The sequence below is a fragment of the Thamnophis elegans genome, chromosome 10 (assembly GCF_009769535.1).
Source record: "Thamnophis elegans isolate rThaEle1 chromosome 10, rThaEle1.pri, whole genome shotgun sequence".
Classification (NCBI taxonomy): domain Eukaryota; kingdom Metazoa; phylum Chordata; class Lepidosauria; order Squamata; family Colubridae; genus Thamnophis; species Thamnophis elegans.
Window position 1 is genome coordinate 29549351 of NC_045550.1, and position 19257 is coordinate 29568607.

The 19257-nt window shown below is 37.7% G+C and overlaps 1 protein-coding gene across 1 annotated transcript in view; it reads right to left on the minus strand.

The window, feature by feature from the left end:
* IGF2BP2 (insulin like growth factor 2 mRNA binding protein 2) overlaps nt 1–19257 on the minus strand; it is a 68275-nt gene that overhangs the window by 25868 nt on the left and 23150 nt on the right. Inside the window, exons 4-5 of the mRNA XM_032225652.1 lie at nt 4809–4896; nt 1838–1888 (exon numbers count right to left, since the gene is read on the minus strand). Coding sequence (XP_032081543.1) covers nt 1838–1888; nt 4809–4896 — 139 coding nt within the window. The remainder of the gene's footprint in view (nt 1–1837; nt 1889–4808; nt 4897–19257) is intronic.

Genomic DNA, 19257 nt, shown 5'->3' on the forward strand with positions numbered 1-19257 from the left:
AAACCACTATTCCGATACAGCTCACAATAGGCTACTTAGAAGATATCTATCCTTCCGATTGTATATTTCTGCCATTTTAGAGATATGATTCCAGGTTAAGATGCTTTAAAGTATGTAGAGAAAATTGCACAGAATAATATTTTATATAGGAAAACTGTACAAAAATAATTTTTTATATTTGGATCTTTTTAAAAAACTGAAAATAAATTCTGAAACTGGATGAATTTTTTTACTAAATCATGTGAAATTTACAAAATTGGAACACATTATCATTCTATCATTTATTTAGTTCATATGATATGGGAAGTAGAATTCAAATTGTTGTGAGGCTTGGTATCTAACCATTCCACATTTTCATAAAATGGAATGCCACAATCTGTATCTAAGATGAAGTGAACCAATCTGCAAACAGTCTGAGAGCCAGCTAGTTTCCATTATTGACATGATCTAAATAATTCTATGAACTAGTACCTTCATTACAGTCATCTTCTGGTTTAAAGAGATACTTTTAATTAGAAACAGCTTTGAGTTTCTTGCTACAGTACATAAACTGATGAAATATGCAGGCTCAAAATAGGAAGTGTTAGCGGTCATTTCTGTAACAAGATACTGTGTTCATTGACCTAGCATTTCCTGAATAGCAAGAAAGAAGTAATCTATAATAAGACATTTAATTTGACAACATTCTAAATGTTAAGAAATCGTGGCAAGTAACAATCATGCTGAAAATCTCCAGTCACACCAACTTAAAACCTCAAGAAAACTTTAATATTTCAAAGAAAAAAATTGAGTCTCAGAACAGAATGATGATATCTGTTCTCAACAGAAACAAATAACTATGAATAAATACATACATACACAAATGCCGAACAATTAGATCCAATGACAATGAACAAGCAAATCATCTGTTCTTTTTGTTATAGTTACTGTAACCCATGTTGTATCACCTAAAGAGAATTAACCGGATGGAAATTTCCTTCTCACTTCTAAATAATGCATATATGCTCATCTGAAATTATTAATTGGTTTAGAACCACAGAGAAATGTCAGAAATGTGGAAATAACTTGGCTACTTCACCATGCACCTATCAGTGATCAAAATATCTATAAGAAAATTCCCATTGGAGTGTTTTTAAAATGTTTTTAATAAAAGAAATGCTAGAATTCTTTAAGGTGACCTAAAATTGCTTAGTCCATAGTTTTACTGTAGGCTAACAAGGTTTCTGACTCTTGGAAAGACCAAAGCAACATATTTCAGAATAATACCAGATATCCTGGTTCTTTTGAGATACCTGTAGGAAACTGGGGACAAGTACTGCGAATCCCCTGCTAATAAATATTTTAAACGTCCACACAGTAGCACCTATGTCTGCATACATTATGATATTCAGATCTTCTCCTTCCATGATATATCACAGCTGGAGTCCTAGAAGATTTGATTACTTGAATTAAGTCATTTTTGAAGTTTATATATGAACTTTGATAACAAAATGAACTAAACTATGATTAAGAAATAAATTTGCCTTATTGCAGTCACAGCAAGTAAGCATGGTTAAAGAGATATGAACCATTCAGGAAGTAGCCCTAGATCTCCTTCCTTCAATGGTTATGCTGAGGTGAATTAAATAGTCCTAGAACTTAAAAAAAACTGTTTGTTAATGTTTAAGCATTATACTTCACTAAAAATCTCCTTAAACATCACAAGGCAATATTAAACTGATTATCTTCAAGTATTATATAGCAGATATTCAATACAGACATTGATCTCTAAAGAATGTTTACTGTTAATAAAGCATTTAAATTAGATAAAACAAAAGGCAGTAGCTAATGTCTTTACCTTGTCTACATTCTCTACTGTCCCATGTTGCGCTAAAAGACCATCTAGCACCTGAAATAGAAATCAGACATAAATATAGGTAACAAAATCCTGAAAACTTGTCATTCAAATTAAGTTAATAAAGCACAAATCAGCTCTCCCTTCAACTCACTCCAACTTCACTTTATTAGCAGTCAGAATGGAAAGTGATACTTGTTTGACTAAAATGATTGAAATCAACTTTTGAATTATCCTATTTTTAATGAAGGATAAGGAATAAAAGGAATGTTTTGAAATAATTTTTGGGCTATAATTTTCTGGACATCTTTTCTGTTCCTATTTGTTTTCACATTGGTTTCATATAGTAAAAAAAAGACGTTCATAAAATAATGGTTCTAAGACAGGGGAGTCAAATCATGTCATCATGGCAGCATCACATGACGTATCAGGACTCCCCCCCTTCCCTAACCCAGTGTGACACATCTGGCCCACGGGCCAAGAGTTTAACAGCCCTGCTCTAAGGGTTTTATAAATAGCTAGATCAATTCCCAACCTATTGATATTGAAGAGAATTAAGTACCAGCTGATAGATAGGTACAGAAGGCATATAGGTACAAAAAGGACTTGGGTGTGTGTCAATATGTGATTGCATTATAATGAGCAGAACCAATGATTTGACTTTTCTTGGCTGGGAGGGGAAGGAATTGAAGTTTATAAGACACCTATTTCACTCCATAAACCTATGAATCTTCTTCAAAAATGGGCTTTGCACACACCTCAGTTTAGTATATCAGTCTTTCTCTCCCACACGAAGTCTAGTGCACCCTTTGAGCTGAAAGATATAATGCACCCTATGCTAGGCTAACAATCCAATCAAATTTCTAGTCTTTCCACCGAATATAAGAATCAAAGCTACGCCTTCCCTTAGCTCGAGACCTATAGCTATATGTCTATATGTCTGCATATATGAATTGTCTGAATTCATTTTTCCCCAAACTGGCTCTCCAGATGCATTAGAGTTCAATTACTGTAAACGAGTTTTGTGGGAATCACATTCCAATTTATCAGAAGGGCATCAAGTTGAGAGAAGCTATTCTATAATACAAAACGTATGACAGAAAATCTGCCAGGCTGTGTCAAGCTATTGCTCAATTAAGACCCAGTGTGGTTTTCTACAACCAACTGAACAATGAATGCTTTGGAAGAAGGGTACAGAAATTTACAGCAAACAATGCCAACCAGCCAAAGCAGTTCACATTTTCAGGTAACCGGGCTATTCCAATGACTTAGCAAAGAAGCACAAAACTTTCTACTTTAAGTGCTGAAATTACTTCCAATCCCACAGACAAAGTCTGATATGAGTGAGAACATATTTTATAACTGGGATTCCTGATGCATAAAATCAAACTTATCATGGCGTGGGGATATTAAGCAGGAATCGATACTAACAAATATTAGAGACGATGTGGCTCAATAAAGATGCTTCGTTCTTTCCCAACTGCCCAACACAGATTGCCAGGCCAACCCCCTTTCCCAAAATTAAACATTTAAGCTATCCTTCAGCCAGTACCTGAAAGCGAATTCAATCACTGATTTTTATTGCCAGCGAGTCATTTCACTAGCACAATGGCCTCTATATAAACCAGCACAACAGTCCTTCTAATGAGTAACATCATCATATTTGTGATAATGATGACTAAGAAAAACAAACACTCATGTGTAGTCATCCCTGCAGCCAACTCCTGTACCCAGAATGGAAAATAATCTAGTCTGCAACTAAGACAATTCATACAAAAAGGTCCATCACAAAATGTTCCTCTATCAACCTATGTTCTGAAGGTATCTTTTTATAATTTTAGGACTCCAATGGATTCCAAACTATGGAAAGGAATCATACTGGCTCATCCTTTGGTTTAATTAAGTCTTTCCAATATACTATACTAAGGAAATAATAAGACATAAATTATACTCACAATCTCTCTACAGAACCATTTTCCAAAAAACTGATGCTTTCCAGATACATTAAGATTTCATTCTCAAGCTATGGGTGGCCAAACATGACCCACTGCCCTCATTATCCTAGCCAACTTAAGAAAGCAGATCAAGACAATCAACTGGTTAATCTATAAACTGCTCTGTGTTTCATGGACAGCTTTTTAAAAGTCTGAAATTAGTGACAGGATTCTGCAATAAGCGGCCTTCCTCTCTGGTTAAATAATTGTTCCACCTAGTTTGGTTTTGCAGTTCCCTCAAATTTTAAAAAAGCCTAGAGATGACACAAAAAAAATTCGGGATCTTTTATCTACATGGTATGTGCTCCAATACTGAACTATAACTCCTCTACTTAATGCCCCAATGGTAACTGATGTATTTAAGATCTCATTGTGGCTGAGGTACATTTGGAAGTAGCATTCATCACATATAAATGCCAATTGTAAGTCAGACTTTCTTAGCCTACTATATGAAACATAACTAAAACAGAACAATAGGAACACAGGTTCAAACGTACTAAATCGCAGGACGCGGTTTCCTGACTGATTGAATTAACTCACTCATATAAAAAGGAATAGAGCAGCGAAAGTTGTAGAGATAATTTGACGAGGTATGCTCATAACACCTATTCTGATATGCATATTAGAACTGTATCATTTAATGCTTAACTATTGGATATAAAATAGAGGCATATACAGTGTTTAAAATTTTAAATGGGCTACTTTGACCTTACAGAAACATCCCAAGCTGTTTGTTCTGCTCTAACCAGAGGTTCCTGAAATCAGAATACTTCTGTGTTGACCACAATGGACCATTTTAGCTTAAAGGTTTCAATTTTGTTTTGCATATACTACTAACATTGAGTCAAATTACAATAAGTATTTCATCTTCTATATGCCTACTATAATATCCTGGGTAATGTTATGGAGAAATAGTAAAAATAATACAAACATAATTTGGGGGAAATAGACAGCAGAAAATAATTAATCTTATCCCTTACCTCCCACTGTAAATGTGGAGGAATATTCCGGATTGAATCTTCCTGCTTCTGTGAAGAAAGAGTCCACAAAGCAAGATCAATTAGTATACTACAACAGAACATGATTTACCTAGTGTTACATCAATTCTAGCAACTCTAATTGAATACAATGAGCCAAACTAAGATAACACAGAAATACCTCATGCACTTTGTTCCTGCAAAGTGCCTCTAACCTTTAATTGTTTATTAATCACAACGGACAAAAAACAGAAGCAGTCCAGAATATAATTCTATACCTTTCTCCCTCTTCCTGATTAAGAAATATATGCCACATTCAATACATTTTGGAATTATAAGCAATCCATTCTTAGCAAGTAACATATAGTAAATCAACATAAAAATACATAATGCAAGATATCAACATCAAAGCATTTATTGACATTTTTTTAAAATGAGGTTTGTTCGGTGTGCAGTCTAAATGTAGGAGGAATTTGTTTATACAGTACAGTATTAACATCTTCAACATGCATATGGCATTGTACAATGCTGACTGTATTAAAATTTAAAATTTCATACATAAGTCCCATACAGTCCACTAAAAACTGTTTCCAGATAAATGCATACTAGTTTAATGATCCTGTCCCAATTGGATGAAAAAAACCAGAAATAAAAATCATTTTCCTTAACAGCTGAATGTTATTTTAACACAAAACCCCAGATTAGGGTAGATTATAACCTTTATTTAATATATATATATACCGTATTTTCACGACTATAAGCCGCACTGAAAATCCTAAAATTTGATCCAAAACCGGCAGTGCGGCTTATAACCCGGTACGCTTTATATGTGGAAAAAGATCTCCCAGCTGCTTTCGGGGCTTCCTGGAGCGCCAAGAACCTTCGCGCTCCTCCTCCGCTCCTCGCGACTGCAATAGATGTCCAGAAGCGGCTTTTGGGGCTAATGGGGATTGGATTTCCAGCTCGATAGCCCCTGCCGCTTCTGGACGTCTATTGCAGTTGTGAGGAGCCGAGGAGAGTGCGGAGAACAGCGCGAAGGGTCTTGGCGCTCCAGGAAGCCCCGAAAGCAGCTGGGAGAGGCGCACGGCTTGGTTTCTCCTCCCTGGACGTCGCAGCAACAGCCCCAAGCGCACCGAACTCTGTGTTTTTCGCATCGGGGCATGCTCTTGCAGCACACCCCGATGCGGAAAAAACACTGAGATCGGTGAGTTTGGGGCTGCTGCTGCGACGTCCAGGGAGGAGAAACCAAGCCGTGCGCCTCTCCCAACTGCTTTCGCGGCTTCCTGGAGCGCCAAGAACCTTCGCGCTGTTCTCCGCTCCTCCTCGCGACTGCAACAGATGTCCAGAAGCGTCGGGAAACGTGCGGCTTATAACCCGGTGCGCTTATATGTGGAAAAAGTTTGAAAAATTAACGTTAATTGATACTGCGGCTTATAATCCGGTGCGGCTTTGGTCGTGAAAATACGGTGTGTATATATATATATATATTATATATATATATATATATATATATATAATATATATATATATATATTATATATATATATATATAAAAATACTCTAGAATATAATAGATTTCAATCTGAGAAACTTTAGATTACAGAGGATTTAGAACCTGAACCGTTAATTTTGGATTGCATTTAGAAGAAACATAAAATGAACTGACAATAAAGCTAAAACAAATCTCAGTTATCAGCAAATTTCTAAACAGCATTCATCTACTCATCTTTCCCCCAAGAAAGTGTAGTTATCTGATTCTTCCATTTCAGACCACATGATTGCTATTCCCTGGCATTCTCTAGTTATTAAATTTTTAAAAGAAATATGTTGGGGTTTTTTCTTTGTATTCTATAAATATATTTTGAATAATTTTAATTGAATTAATTTGCTTTCTATTTCATGTTTATTGTAATCTGTCTTGAGTATTGGATAAAAATCCCAGAAATATAGAGTATAAATGCATTGATAATATTGTGCAAATGGAAATTGTGGCATTGCACATTCATAATTGTGAACTGCTCCCCTCAGTGGTGAAGGATATATAGCAGATAGAGGAGAACAATGGCATATTGTCCAGAGCGATGCTTGTCCTCTTCTGGTTTCTGTGCAATGCTATCTTTTGCTCTGGAGCAATAGTGGAAGGAGGCTCTGGCTCTGTATTAATGTAAGCTAATTCTCTGAATCATACTTTCAAGAATTATTGAACATGCAGCAAAAACCTATATTGTTTAAATGCAGAAACATTGAACCTTAGAGGATTTAATGACAAACTCCCTGCAAAAGGGTAAAAAATTATATTTGCCTATGAATTCTTTTATATGACAATACAGCATGAATTCAGATTCAGAAACTACATTTCTTAGTACATCCCCAAAAGCAAATGCATAGTAATGTCTGATTGGATAGATACATGAATGGAGGCAGTTAATCTATCTATCAAATTTATAATCTTTTCAAATTGGATACCCCAACACTGGAAATCTTTCAGAAGATGTTGGATAGCCATTTGTCTGGAACGGTATAAGGGTTTCCTGCCTAGGCAGGGAGTTGGACTAGAAGACCTCCAAGGTCCCTTCCAATTCGCTATTGTATTGTATATACTGCCCATCTTGCTGCTTGGTGTGCTTCTTTTGTTGGAGTTACATTTGGTCCAGATTAATACGAAAGAGTTGGACAAGAAAAATGGTTGTGTGTATGTATGCATACGTATTCATTCGTATATGTCATATTGTACACTTTGGGGGCAAACTATATTATGCAAAGCTAGAAAAAAAGACAGAAGTAATTGGTAACAGAAATGAAAGGTAGGTAACAAGATATTTGTTTTTAAGGAAATATAAACCTAATTTTTAAAAAACAAATACTTACATCTATCAACTTTGTATCTTTTCACAGCATCCTTTGCCTGCTCTGACTACACATGCAGCTTCATACAATTTTCTTTTGTTTTTCCTGAGAATGTCATCAACTTAATTCAAACACATTTTGCTTGTTTTCCCCTTTTCTCTTGATCCATTCATTCTTCCTTCATATATTTATTTTGTGTTTGGTCCTTCTTTTTATTTGACCAAGCTACCTTCAATGTATTTCTTTCACACTGGTCACCCACTTTTGTATTAAGTCCACATTCCTTCAACCCCCTTGTTTTTCTGACTCTGCCTTTCCTTGTTTAATCATACATTTATTTACTTAAGTAGCCAATTCCCACTGCATTATTTAGTTTTATGTTTGCATTATACTCTCATTCCCACATGACTCGGTGAGCAGAAGCATGCTTATACATAGCTATTTCTGCTTATTTCAAAATTATTGCTCACAAAAAAGATGTACATTATCTTACTACCAATATTTCAATGTCTTAATATGTCTCATTTTTTCTCTTTTGGGAAACGTTCTACCAAGGTACATATATACATTCATTTTCTTACTCTAATTTTTTACCATATATGTGTAATTTCATTCAATTCAACATTCAATTTTCCTTGTCAACCTATACTACTTTGTTCTTTGAAACAGATCTATGTTCCTCATTGGCTTATAGTAAAGGTAAAGGTTTCCCTCATACATATGTGCTAGTTGTTCCTGACTCAAGGGGATGGTGCTCATCTCCGTTTCAAAGCCGAAAAGCCAGTATTGTCCGAAGACATCTCTGTAGTCATGTGGCCGGCATGACTAAACACAGAAGGCACACTGTTACCTTCCCACCAAACGTGGTCTCTATTTTTCTACTTGCATTTTTACATGCTTTCGAACTGCTAAGTTGGCAGACACCGGGACAAGCTCACTCTGTTACGCTGCACTAGAGATTCGAACCGCCAAACTGCTGACCTTTCTGATCGACAAGCTCAGCATCTTAGCCATTGAGCCACTGCATCCCTTTGCCTCATACAACCCATTTAATATTAACTTCAAGCAATTGGGATTGTCGGCCAATAGCACAGTGTCATCTGCATACAAAAATGCACTTACATTGACACCAATGACTAATATACCTAATCATAATCATCGTAAGCATTCTTTATACATTAAAAAAAAAACATTCAAACATTCTGTAATTCAAGCCTATTTATTATACGCCACTATCTTTAAATGAATAAAGATGCAATAAACCTTTTCCCCCCTCACTTTCATACATTTCTCAATGAACTTCTGAAAACAAAAAACTGACAGGGCAATACATATATAAATAGAGAAAAAAAACCACACCCTTCTAACATTAAAGATGTTATCTAGTTGGATAATGAAATGTCTGCAAGCAAACAACTCCACAAAGCAAAAATTTGGACACCACATACTTTACATAACTGTGCTTCAAAACGTGCGGACATTGTCATCTCATGTACTTTTTCAATTGGATTTTGCCAAACACCTCAGACATGCTTAATCTTATTGCATTCACCCCTTATTTTTCCTTTGTGTAGGAGAAAAATAAGGCATTTTTCCAACAGTCAGACCATAATTGAGATCCAATGAAATCTCATTTTAGAATGATCATATTTTGGGGTTCAGTTCCATTTAGCACATATGGGATGTTACTTGCAGTAGAGTTATTCACTACTGTTAATTTTCTGAATTTTTATACTTATATTCTTAACTTTATTTTCATGTGTTGGCTTCAATGAACCATATTTCAGTCACTGATCCACTTCTGCAAGCCAGTTAACTAGTGATAAGGGTGGTGAACAAGGAAAATTACAGTGGACCACCTTATATCCCTGCCTTGGGAGGTCAAACTTTGAGAATTACCGATTTTTTTGGAGTATAAGATGCACCTTTTTCCCCCAAAAAGAGGGTGAAAATCTGGGTGCGCCTTATACACTGAATACAGCTATTTTTGTCCTTCTTAAACCCCAAACCATGGATCTGGTTTTTTGCAAAAATGGAGCGCAGAGGACTTGGGAGGCCTGCAAAGTAATCCTGGGGCTGGGGAGTGAAAAAACAAGTGCAAAACGGGCCTGTTTTCACAGAGGGTTTGGGAGGCCTGTAGAGTGCTTTTGAGAGCTGGGGAAAGCAAAAACGAGTGAAAACGGCCCCGTTTTTCACAAAAATTGGAGTGTTTCTCCTCTCCCCAGCCCCCAGCAGCAGTCTACAGGCCTCTCAAACCCTCTTTGTCTCACAAACCCCCATGTCGCGTTTTTGCCGTCCCCGGCCTCCAGAAGCACTTTGCAGGCCTCCCAAACTCTCTGCATGTCCCATTTTTCACAAAAAACAGGCCGTGCAGAGGGTTTGGTAGGCCTGCAGAGTGGTCCTGGGGGCCGGGGAGGGCAAAAACTTTTTTTTTAATTTACCTCTTCAAAATCTTAGTGCGTCTTATACTCCAGTGCATTTTATAGTCCGAATAATACAGTATTGCCTTATCATCACTTTCCATTCTTTCAGTGATTAATTTATTTTTTAACATTGTTCATACACAATATTTTTCATTGTTAACATAATTAACATTGGTCATACCCAAAACATACACAATATTTTCACTTCTGGTATTTGTTTCATTTTCCCTCTTATGTCAAGATCCGTTCTTGACCCTATCAAAGAAATTACTTGCCTAACCAAGGCTCCTATCACCTTTGCATTCTTCACTCATCCTCTTAATTATTCACCATAAACAATCAAATCAAGCATGCCTTTAAGTTTTTGCCATGTGTATACAGGAATAAACATACTTAAACCACTTAGTGAAACAAATAGTATCTTTTCCTAAGCAGATGTCAGTCACACTGCTGATTCATTCTTAGGTTTCTGAATGGCTGACTCACTATTTAAGTACTTCTTTGTTTCATTCCCATCCATCTATTCATTCACCCATCTATGTTTTTTTTCCCAGAACACATTTATTCAGAATGTTGTGCGATTTTGCCAAAACTCATCCGGGAATCTTTTATTTTCATCATCCACTGAAGCATAATATGCCATTATCGTTATTCCATGATTTTTATACACACTGACAATTTAGGTAACAATTCATTCTCTGATATACATTTTAGCTTTTTAAGTTGTAATATAACCTTCACGGTCACTTCTATATATGTTTTCAAATAGGAAATGTCACATACACTAATTTACATATAATAAAACAACACATAGTTGGCCTTGGTTACCACCAGACACACAAGTAGCAATGCATGATTTGTGTACAGTAGTTTAAGCTTCAAAGACTTGTCATTCAAGACTCTCCTCTCTTTATTAGATACTTCCGATACTTCCATTTTCATAAGAAGCTTCTTTGTGAAAGCTTCTATTAGTGTTTCTTGTTATGTGTTTCAGCAAAGGACTCCCTTGCACAAGCCAAGATAGAGGCAAAATAGAATGAGTATTTGAGGGGGAGCATTCTGAGAAAGCACTGCCTCAACTCATGCTGGCAAATAGAAGAATAAAAGAGATTTCTCCGTGCAAATCATGGCCAAATATAGCATAATAGAGGGAGCTTGAATCCCATATACTTAAGTGTATTTTCTCTCCAGTTAGTACAGCAGCATCTGTGATACTCTGGTTAATTATTATTTACTGCCCTTATGATTCTACTGGAAAATTAATTTCTAGAGTCCAATAATATCATAATTGTATTTCACCCCAAGTCAATTGAAGTAGCAATATATTCAAGGGAAATCAAACAATTCTCCTTCCTCATATAAATTATCTTTCTCATTTCTTTATATAAAGAATAAGATCAAAGCATTACTATAGACTATAAAGGTTCTATTTTCATTTTCTAAGAAATAATCCAAATGGAAAATGAATTGGTAAAATGAGCATTTTAAACAATTATAAGATTTTTATCTAGCAAAGACTTGTAGAAGTTTAGATTTTTTTTTCTTAATGGTTTTTTAATTGCCAAACTCCACAATCCACAGTGATTTCTTAAACACTGAGTTTGAATTCTGACATGGATTTCTACAATGGTAATTTTTTTAACCTAAGAGATTTAAAGGCTGTAAAAAAACAGTAAAGGATCAGATCATATGTCCATGTGTCCAGCATGCAGCTCCAGGACTCAATTAGAAAGCAATGGGAAGCCCACAAGAGCAAGACAAAATAATCATTTTGTCCCTAACCCAGAAACTGATGTTCAGAAAACAACTGTGCCAATATTTGAAGTAGCATATATATCTATCCTAATTAGAAGCCATTAGTAGACTTATCCTTCATGAATTGTCTAATCTGGGCTTTAATCCAATTCACGATGGGCAGTACTACATCTTACATTAGTGAATTCCATGGTATAAATATGTGCTGGGTTGAATATTTAATTTGTCTCTCACCCTTTAGATTTATTTGTGGGCCATAATTGTATACTTTTGAGGGAGTAGGCGTTTTCCCACTATCTTCTTATGTAATACCGTGTTTCTCCCAAAATAAGGCAGGGCCTTATTTTCTTTTGACCCCTGAAATAAGCACTGGGCCTTATTTTCGGGGAGGTCTTATTATTTTTGAGATGCAGGAGGTAGCGAGTGTGGCTGCTGCTGCTGCATTGCAATATTTTCAGGAAGGGCTTATTTTCAGGGGAGGGCTTATTTCAGCACATGCGCTCAAAATCACGATTGGGCTTATTATCTGTGGATAATGCACACCATCTTGCCCAGTAAGCGGACCAAAATCAGGATGGAAGCTGACCGACTTACGCGGACGTGTCGTGCCAAGGTTTGTAGGCTTGTCAGGCGGTCTGGTGAAAGACGAACTAGCCCTGATCTCGAGTCTATCACTGTGCCCAAGTGCAGGATTTTTGTCGATGGAGAGAGATGGCTCTTGGGAAAGTTGATGGAAAACCCCAGGGACTGTAGTGCCCAGATGGTGATTTCCAGATCCAAATTTGCTTGTGTCCAGGAATGGGCCAGGATGAGCAGTTCATCGAGGTAGCAATGGAGTCTCACCGACAGGGAGCACAGGTGAGCACGATTGCCGCCAGGACGGAAGGGCCCTGTACTGAAAATGACGACCCCCATGGGAAAAAACGGAGGAATTTGCGGTGGGCTGGCCAAATCGGAATATGAAGGTATGCTTCTGTTAAGTCTATTGATGCCATGAAGTCTCCCCGTCTGATCCCCAGTAATATGGACTTGAGAGAGGACATCTTGAAGCACTGGTAGACCAGGTACGAATTCAGGCACTTAAAGTCTAAGATCGCTCTCAATCCCCCAGAGCTCTTCAGGACAACAAAGAGATAGGATTATCCTGTCCCCTGGAGGAGGAAGGAAACCTGCACCTGGAGACCGTGGGTGGCCTGGGCACCCCTGGGCACCCCTTGGGAGGAATGATCCCTCTGGATAAGCCTGAGGAAATACCCCTAGATATAGCTTCAGAGATGAGTCTCCTGATGCTATCAGGCAGCTGGTCCAAATCCTCCAAATCTTCCTCAGAAGGGCCCCGTGATGGGGGCCCCCGGGGGGCAAGTTAGGCTGTCGGGAGGTAGTCCTAAAATCCCCCTTCTCCTGGGTCCTCCACCTTTTCCCTATAAGCTCTAGGTGAGATGGGGGGTGAAGGAGAGGCCACCCTCCTGCGAGGCCTTGCAGGGGAAATTGAGGGGGAAGAAGGACTGAAGCCCCTAGGAGGCGATCCAGAGGTGTGAGAGCGGGCCCAATCAGGGATCTAGATCTGCTGGGGGATTCAGGCCTAGCTGCCTGGGCCAGCCTTTTGCACTAGCCAACTGTTTTTTCCAGGGATCTTGCCTCCTGGATTCATCTCTAGCGGATGCTCTGGAAGGGCGCTTGTTGGCTGGAGGCCGCTCCCCTGGGCTTAAGTCTGCCCTGGCCCTTCTCCACTAGCTCTCCTTTGGCCTGCACGGGTTCTTGGACTGTGGAGGCCATGCCTCACTCACGTGCTTGCTGGATGGACTGTGGTTGCCTGCCGGCCTCGATCACTGGCCGCACTGCAGACACTGGGTGGGGCACTCTCTCACCGGCCTTGAGTGTGGCTGCGAATTCTCTGTGCCCCGATCGCCTGCGAGCCTTTTAATACTGCTGGTATTGCAGCAAGAGGCCACTACCCACGAGGTCACACAAAAATGGCCGCCGTGTCTCATGAGTGGTGAATCAGGCGATTGCTGCATGCTGAAAATTGGGCTCTGAGGGCTTAGCCTCGCAACGAGCTGAATCCTTGAGACTCCTGTGCCCGGACTCACAGTCCTCCTGCTTTCATGGGCTGCGCCACGACGTTCAGCGAATTCAAACAGGTGCACCCTCCAATAAAGAATCAGGCCGTGGCAGCTCTTTGAAGCCGCGGCGAAGCTCCAGCGGCGGCGCTGAAAAGCAGATCGAATAGCGGCAGAGCTTTAAGTTTTAATTCGTTAGAGGCCGCATTTGAGCCGCCGAGACTGCAATTAGAGAAACTGCCACCGCTGTGCTCTGAGGGAGCAGACTGTTCTCTGACTGGCTGCTGGGTAGGAGGCAAAGCCCCCCCCCTTTCTCCATGAGACTGGAAACAGTCTCTTCTGGCTGCAGTCTGTTTTAATCAAATTAGGATATCCAATTAATCAAATTAATACCACAAGTTTAATTGTACCTCACTGGAGCCACAGCTAGTGCTTGGGCCAAAGACTGAGGGAAACTGGGAGCCGAAAGAGAAAGGAGGATACGTAAGAAAAATCCCTCGGTCTCTGGACCAATCAGGCTGTGACTAAACCCTGTTGTAGCCAGTCCCGCCGAAACTACACGAAAGCTAAAAGATGCTAATAAATGGTATTTCTGTGTAGACTAAAACATTACTCATGAGACAATTAATTGGGTTTCTTCTTATAATCTAAACCAATCTGAAATGTGATCACAGCACTGAGACAGGGATAAAAAATTTGTGGAAAAGGGAGAATTTATCCTTTTGCAAATCAAACTGCAACCTGGCTTCTTGCAGAAAAGGCAACAGATTTGGAGAAACTGTATGCAATTGAAAGTAGGGATGGGAGATTGTTTAAACTCTACCACTATGCCTAGCAAATTATCAAAGGGTCCCACACTGCTTTTGAATCTCAGATGCATTTTGTTTTATTTTTTTTAAATCAGGCAGATATTCCATAGTGTGAAGAAGGAAGCAGCACCAATCAAAAAAATCTATCCAGCTATTTGTAGAATTAAAACAAAACAAAGAATTGGGTAAACTTCAGGGACTGGCATGGAGGGGAGGAGAATGAAGATTCCATGAATGAAGCAACTGATTGCATAACAAAAGTCTTGTTTGGCAAAACTCTTACTAATGTTTGCTGTAGGTTCTGTATATGGAATCTAAAACTATTTTTTTGGCTGGCCACAAGGGGGCATACAGCCCTTTCATTCAGGATCCAGATGTACTACAAATGACGCTTTTACTATAACATTTGTCTTGACATCGATCATTAGATTCAATCTTTCCCCAGAGTTCCAAGTGGCAAAACCTCTCGGTTTATTGCTAATATTTAAGAACAATGGCCAAAAAGTGTACAGTAAGGGAAACTCACTGTAGATCATGTTACTTTATCTGTGAATAAACGCAAGTTTCAGAGTTAGTGAACTGTAATTATCACTGATTACAAAACATAATTCTAAAGTACTACTTAGGAATAAATTTGAATTAAACAAGTCAGAATAAACTAAATCCCATGTTCTTATTAGCCCCATATCTACAGTCAATCTTTCTGTTCCATCCGTTATATCTGATAACTGATAATATCTAAGTATTACAAACATTTCACTAGTTCATGAATGTGAAGCTTCCAGTAGTAGTTTGCTGTCTAATTTGCAAAGAATGTATAGTAATCCAATAAAGGAAAAATAAATTGAAGGGAATATTGTATTTCAGTTCACCCAATCTTATGCATACCCAGCTCTTAAAAAACATTGTTAGTATGATTTATTTTTATAATTTTGTGTAGAAGTTTACATATAATGGAACTTCTTGGGGAGCAAATAATGCAAATATTTTTATTTTATCAGGAGCACACAAAATGGCCTAGATGGAGAAGAGGCCAGGCTACATCTTGCATAAGAAACTACATTACTGGATCATACTCTGCTATACAACTCTGAACAAGACTTTTCTCGTTTTTTTCATCTAAAAATTTTGCCCCATCTTTTATTTAAAAAACCAGCTCAATTAAAAATAAAGTGTTATTTCATGTTAATGCAAAACTTTATACTTGAAGGTAATCTCAGATATTCTGTGGGAATATCTTACTTAGCTTGATATTATGCTGAAGATCATGTTAACAATTATGCTATTTGTTATTGATGTTTTAGCAACAGGAAGACCAGATATAAATGCCTTAAATAAAATGAATGGCTGGATTTATTTATACAATTATTTATTTATTGGGCTTTAAGACCTTCACAGTCATGGGACTCACAGCAGTTCAAAAATAAAATAAAATAAAATAGCTACTGTATAGTTATATAATAATAACTATAAATCAGAACAAACATCCCTCATTTTAAAACCAGAGTTCTTCTTAAAGAACTATCCTATTTTTTAAAAAATACCATCCAGAATAGCTCCTCTTTGAGCTGCTTTTATGTCCAATGAAAGCTGCTTTTATGTCCAATTCCACAACATAGTGGAAAAAGTACCTCTTCCTAATCTGAGACTCCTTGATTTCATGATGGCAGACAACCACCAGCATTTCCCCCATGTTATTTATATCAAAAGAGTTTAAGGAGGATGACTGATGATGCTTCTATGCAGAACTTTATGGGTTAAAACCACTCTTTAAATTGAATCTGGAAATAAGCTGACAGTTACTAAGGGCCTGCATCACAGATCTACTAACTTCAGTTAGTTAGGACATGAGTCATTACATTTAATTCCAACTGGACTTTCAAAATGTGTGCCTTTAGACAGTTTTCCTCAAAGAAGTAGTCCAAACAGGTGATGGTTACTATTATAAGGTCCTCTCCTGCAAATGTCTGTATATGTTCACTCTTGTTTACTTCAACCATGGTTCAGTCAATCAACATTTTTTTTAGTTTGCATAACACACTGAACATAAATACATCACCATAACAAGCAGTTAGATAAATTACAATTAGCAGTCCAGCGTAAGGCATATGAATACTGCCTTGATCACTTACACAATTTCTTCACTGATTATACCCTGTTCTTTAATAACAGATGTGCTTCTTAAAAAGAGCAATTTAATACTCCTTTTCTAAGGAAGTAATTGTCCTACTGTGGTTTAATTGTTGACCAGCAGTTTTCCTGGAATATCTGAAGGTCAATTCAGGAGAATGAGCTATTTTCATTTCCTCGATTAAAGAAACCAAAAAATAAATACTATCTTTTTAAAAAAAGCATTTTTTCTTCAAATTCCAAAGATAGACGAAAAGCAAGAGTTGTGTTACAAATCTTACTGAAACAAATATACAAGCTCTAGAAAAGTCAAGGGTTTTCCTGCGGAAACTAATGTGGTTAACAGACTTCAACAGTTAATTTGAATATGCAAGCACACAGGCATTGACAAACATGAATAAATATCCTTTTTGTTTCAGTTTCTGTTCCTCAGGAGAACTCTTCAAAGAAAATAATACAAAACAGATTTAAAATTGATGCTACACACTACTTATATCTAGCATTGAACTATAAACATAATATCAGGTCTTTGGCTATTTGATTCAGAATGAGTCATTTACAATAGAAGATAGTGGCAACTGTAATTTAGCATTTATATCTAAGATGCATGAGTCTTCACAAATAATATCTCACACAAAAAGCAATAAATAAATAAATGAGTAATACCTCTTCACTGTTATCCTTTTTTCTCACTAGAAAAAACTAATCCAGATTACTTGATATAGAAGAAACTGAAAACTACAGATTTCTGGGCAGAAAGCAATTATGTTTTAATGCAGCACTTGGCATTTTACTTTCTTACCTTTTCAAATGTCAATAATTGAGAAGCTTAAAGACTGCCAGGTACAGGAGTACATCAATTGATAACAAAGGAGTCAATATCTAGTGCTCAATTGTGCATCTTCTAGTGACACAAATTCCTACTATCCTTATAGTCACTGATCTAGCCCCACAGCTGGTCCACAACACGAAGGAGCAGTACAGCCCAATTCAAAAGTATTCCGACTCCAGATTAGACTAGATGGTTAAAAGTACAATCTGGTTTTTGTTCTGTACAGCTCCACCTGTTTCCCAGTTACAGGGATATTGTAACGCTCAGTTAACTTAAATTTAATTCAGTTCAGTAGCAGGAAAGCTCACCGAAGTTCCTGCTGTTTCTCAAACAACCGACCTTTTGTGCCAATTCTATCTCCAAAGCTACTGAATCTTGTGTTGATTTTGACCTCTACACATTAATTGCCCTGGAGTTAGGGTATCTAGTCTGTTTCCTTCTTTCTCTCAATCGCAGGATTCAATGGGCTCACATATCATGCTAAGACATGGTCTGCTTAAACATTTAATGAATAAACTACAATAATTGAGTTCACACACTGAATGAAGTCATACACTAGAGTTTACAAGTAACAATAACTGGGTCCCACAAACTGAAAGCAAACAACCACACTAAGAGTGTGGTGTATGACTCAATCTCTGCCACTCAGCTCTAAGACCAATTTGCGGTTTGTGTAGCTCTAATTTCTTCTTTAAAAACGTCCCTATGTTATATTATTTTGAGAAATTAAGACATTCTCATTGCTACTGTGTTTCTCTGAAATAAGACAGGGTATTATTTTCTTTGACCCCCAAAATAAGCACTTAGCCTTATCTTCGGGGAGGTCTTTTTTATTTTTGAGTTGCAGGAAGCGGCAAGTGTGGTCACCTCATGGCTGCTGCTGTGTTGCAATATTTTTGTGGAGGGCTTATTTTCGGGAGAGGGCTTATTTCAGCACACGGTCTCAAATGCCTGATTGGGCTTATTATCCAGGGAGGTCTTATTTTTGGAGAAACGGGGTATGAAAAATGGCAACTCCAATTTTAATGTCTGTGATAGAAGAAAATCAGTATTGTATAGTGGTTAATGTATCCACAGCCACTGAAACTCATGCAGGAATTGAGTCTCTTTCTCTCTCGGGCGGATGGGAAGAGATGGTTTGGAGTGGGCAGAGATAGGTCCTGATGATCCCCAATATAGAACTTTACATTCTATGTTTCTATAAATGCCAGTGGGCTCCAGTGCATGTGTTCTATCTTATCTATCTATCTATCTATCTATCTATCTATCTATCTATCTATCTATCTATCTATCTATCTATCTATCTTGTAGTTTAATATCTTATGCAAAGCCAGAACATTGGGTTAATCAAAGTTAAATAAACTTTTTATCAAAGTTGATAAAAAACATGTCATAACATTTGAAGGGATGGTTTCAGGTAATGGGATGTATCTCTCTGCAGAGAAACCTCTGGCTGTTGTGCCTAAATCAGCTTGCTAGCAGTGAAAGGAGGAGGAGTTTGACAACGTAGCAGGACATGTTGTCCATTTGCAGGGTAATGTTGTTGAGAAAAAGAACCAACCTCTTAACACATCATCTGCAGAAGCAGGCAACACA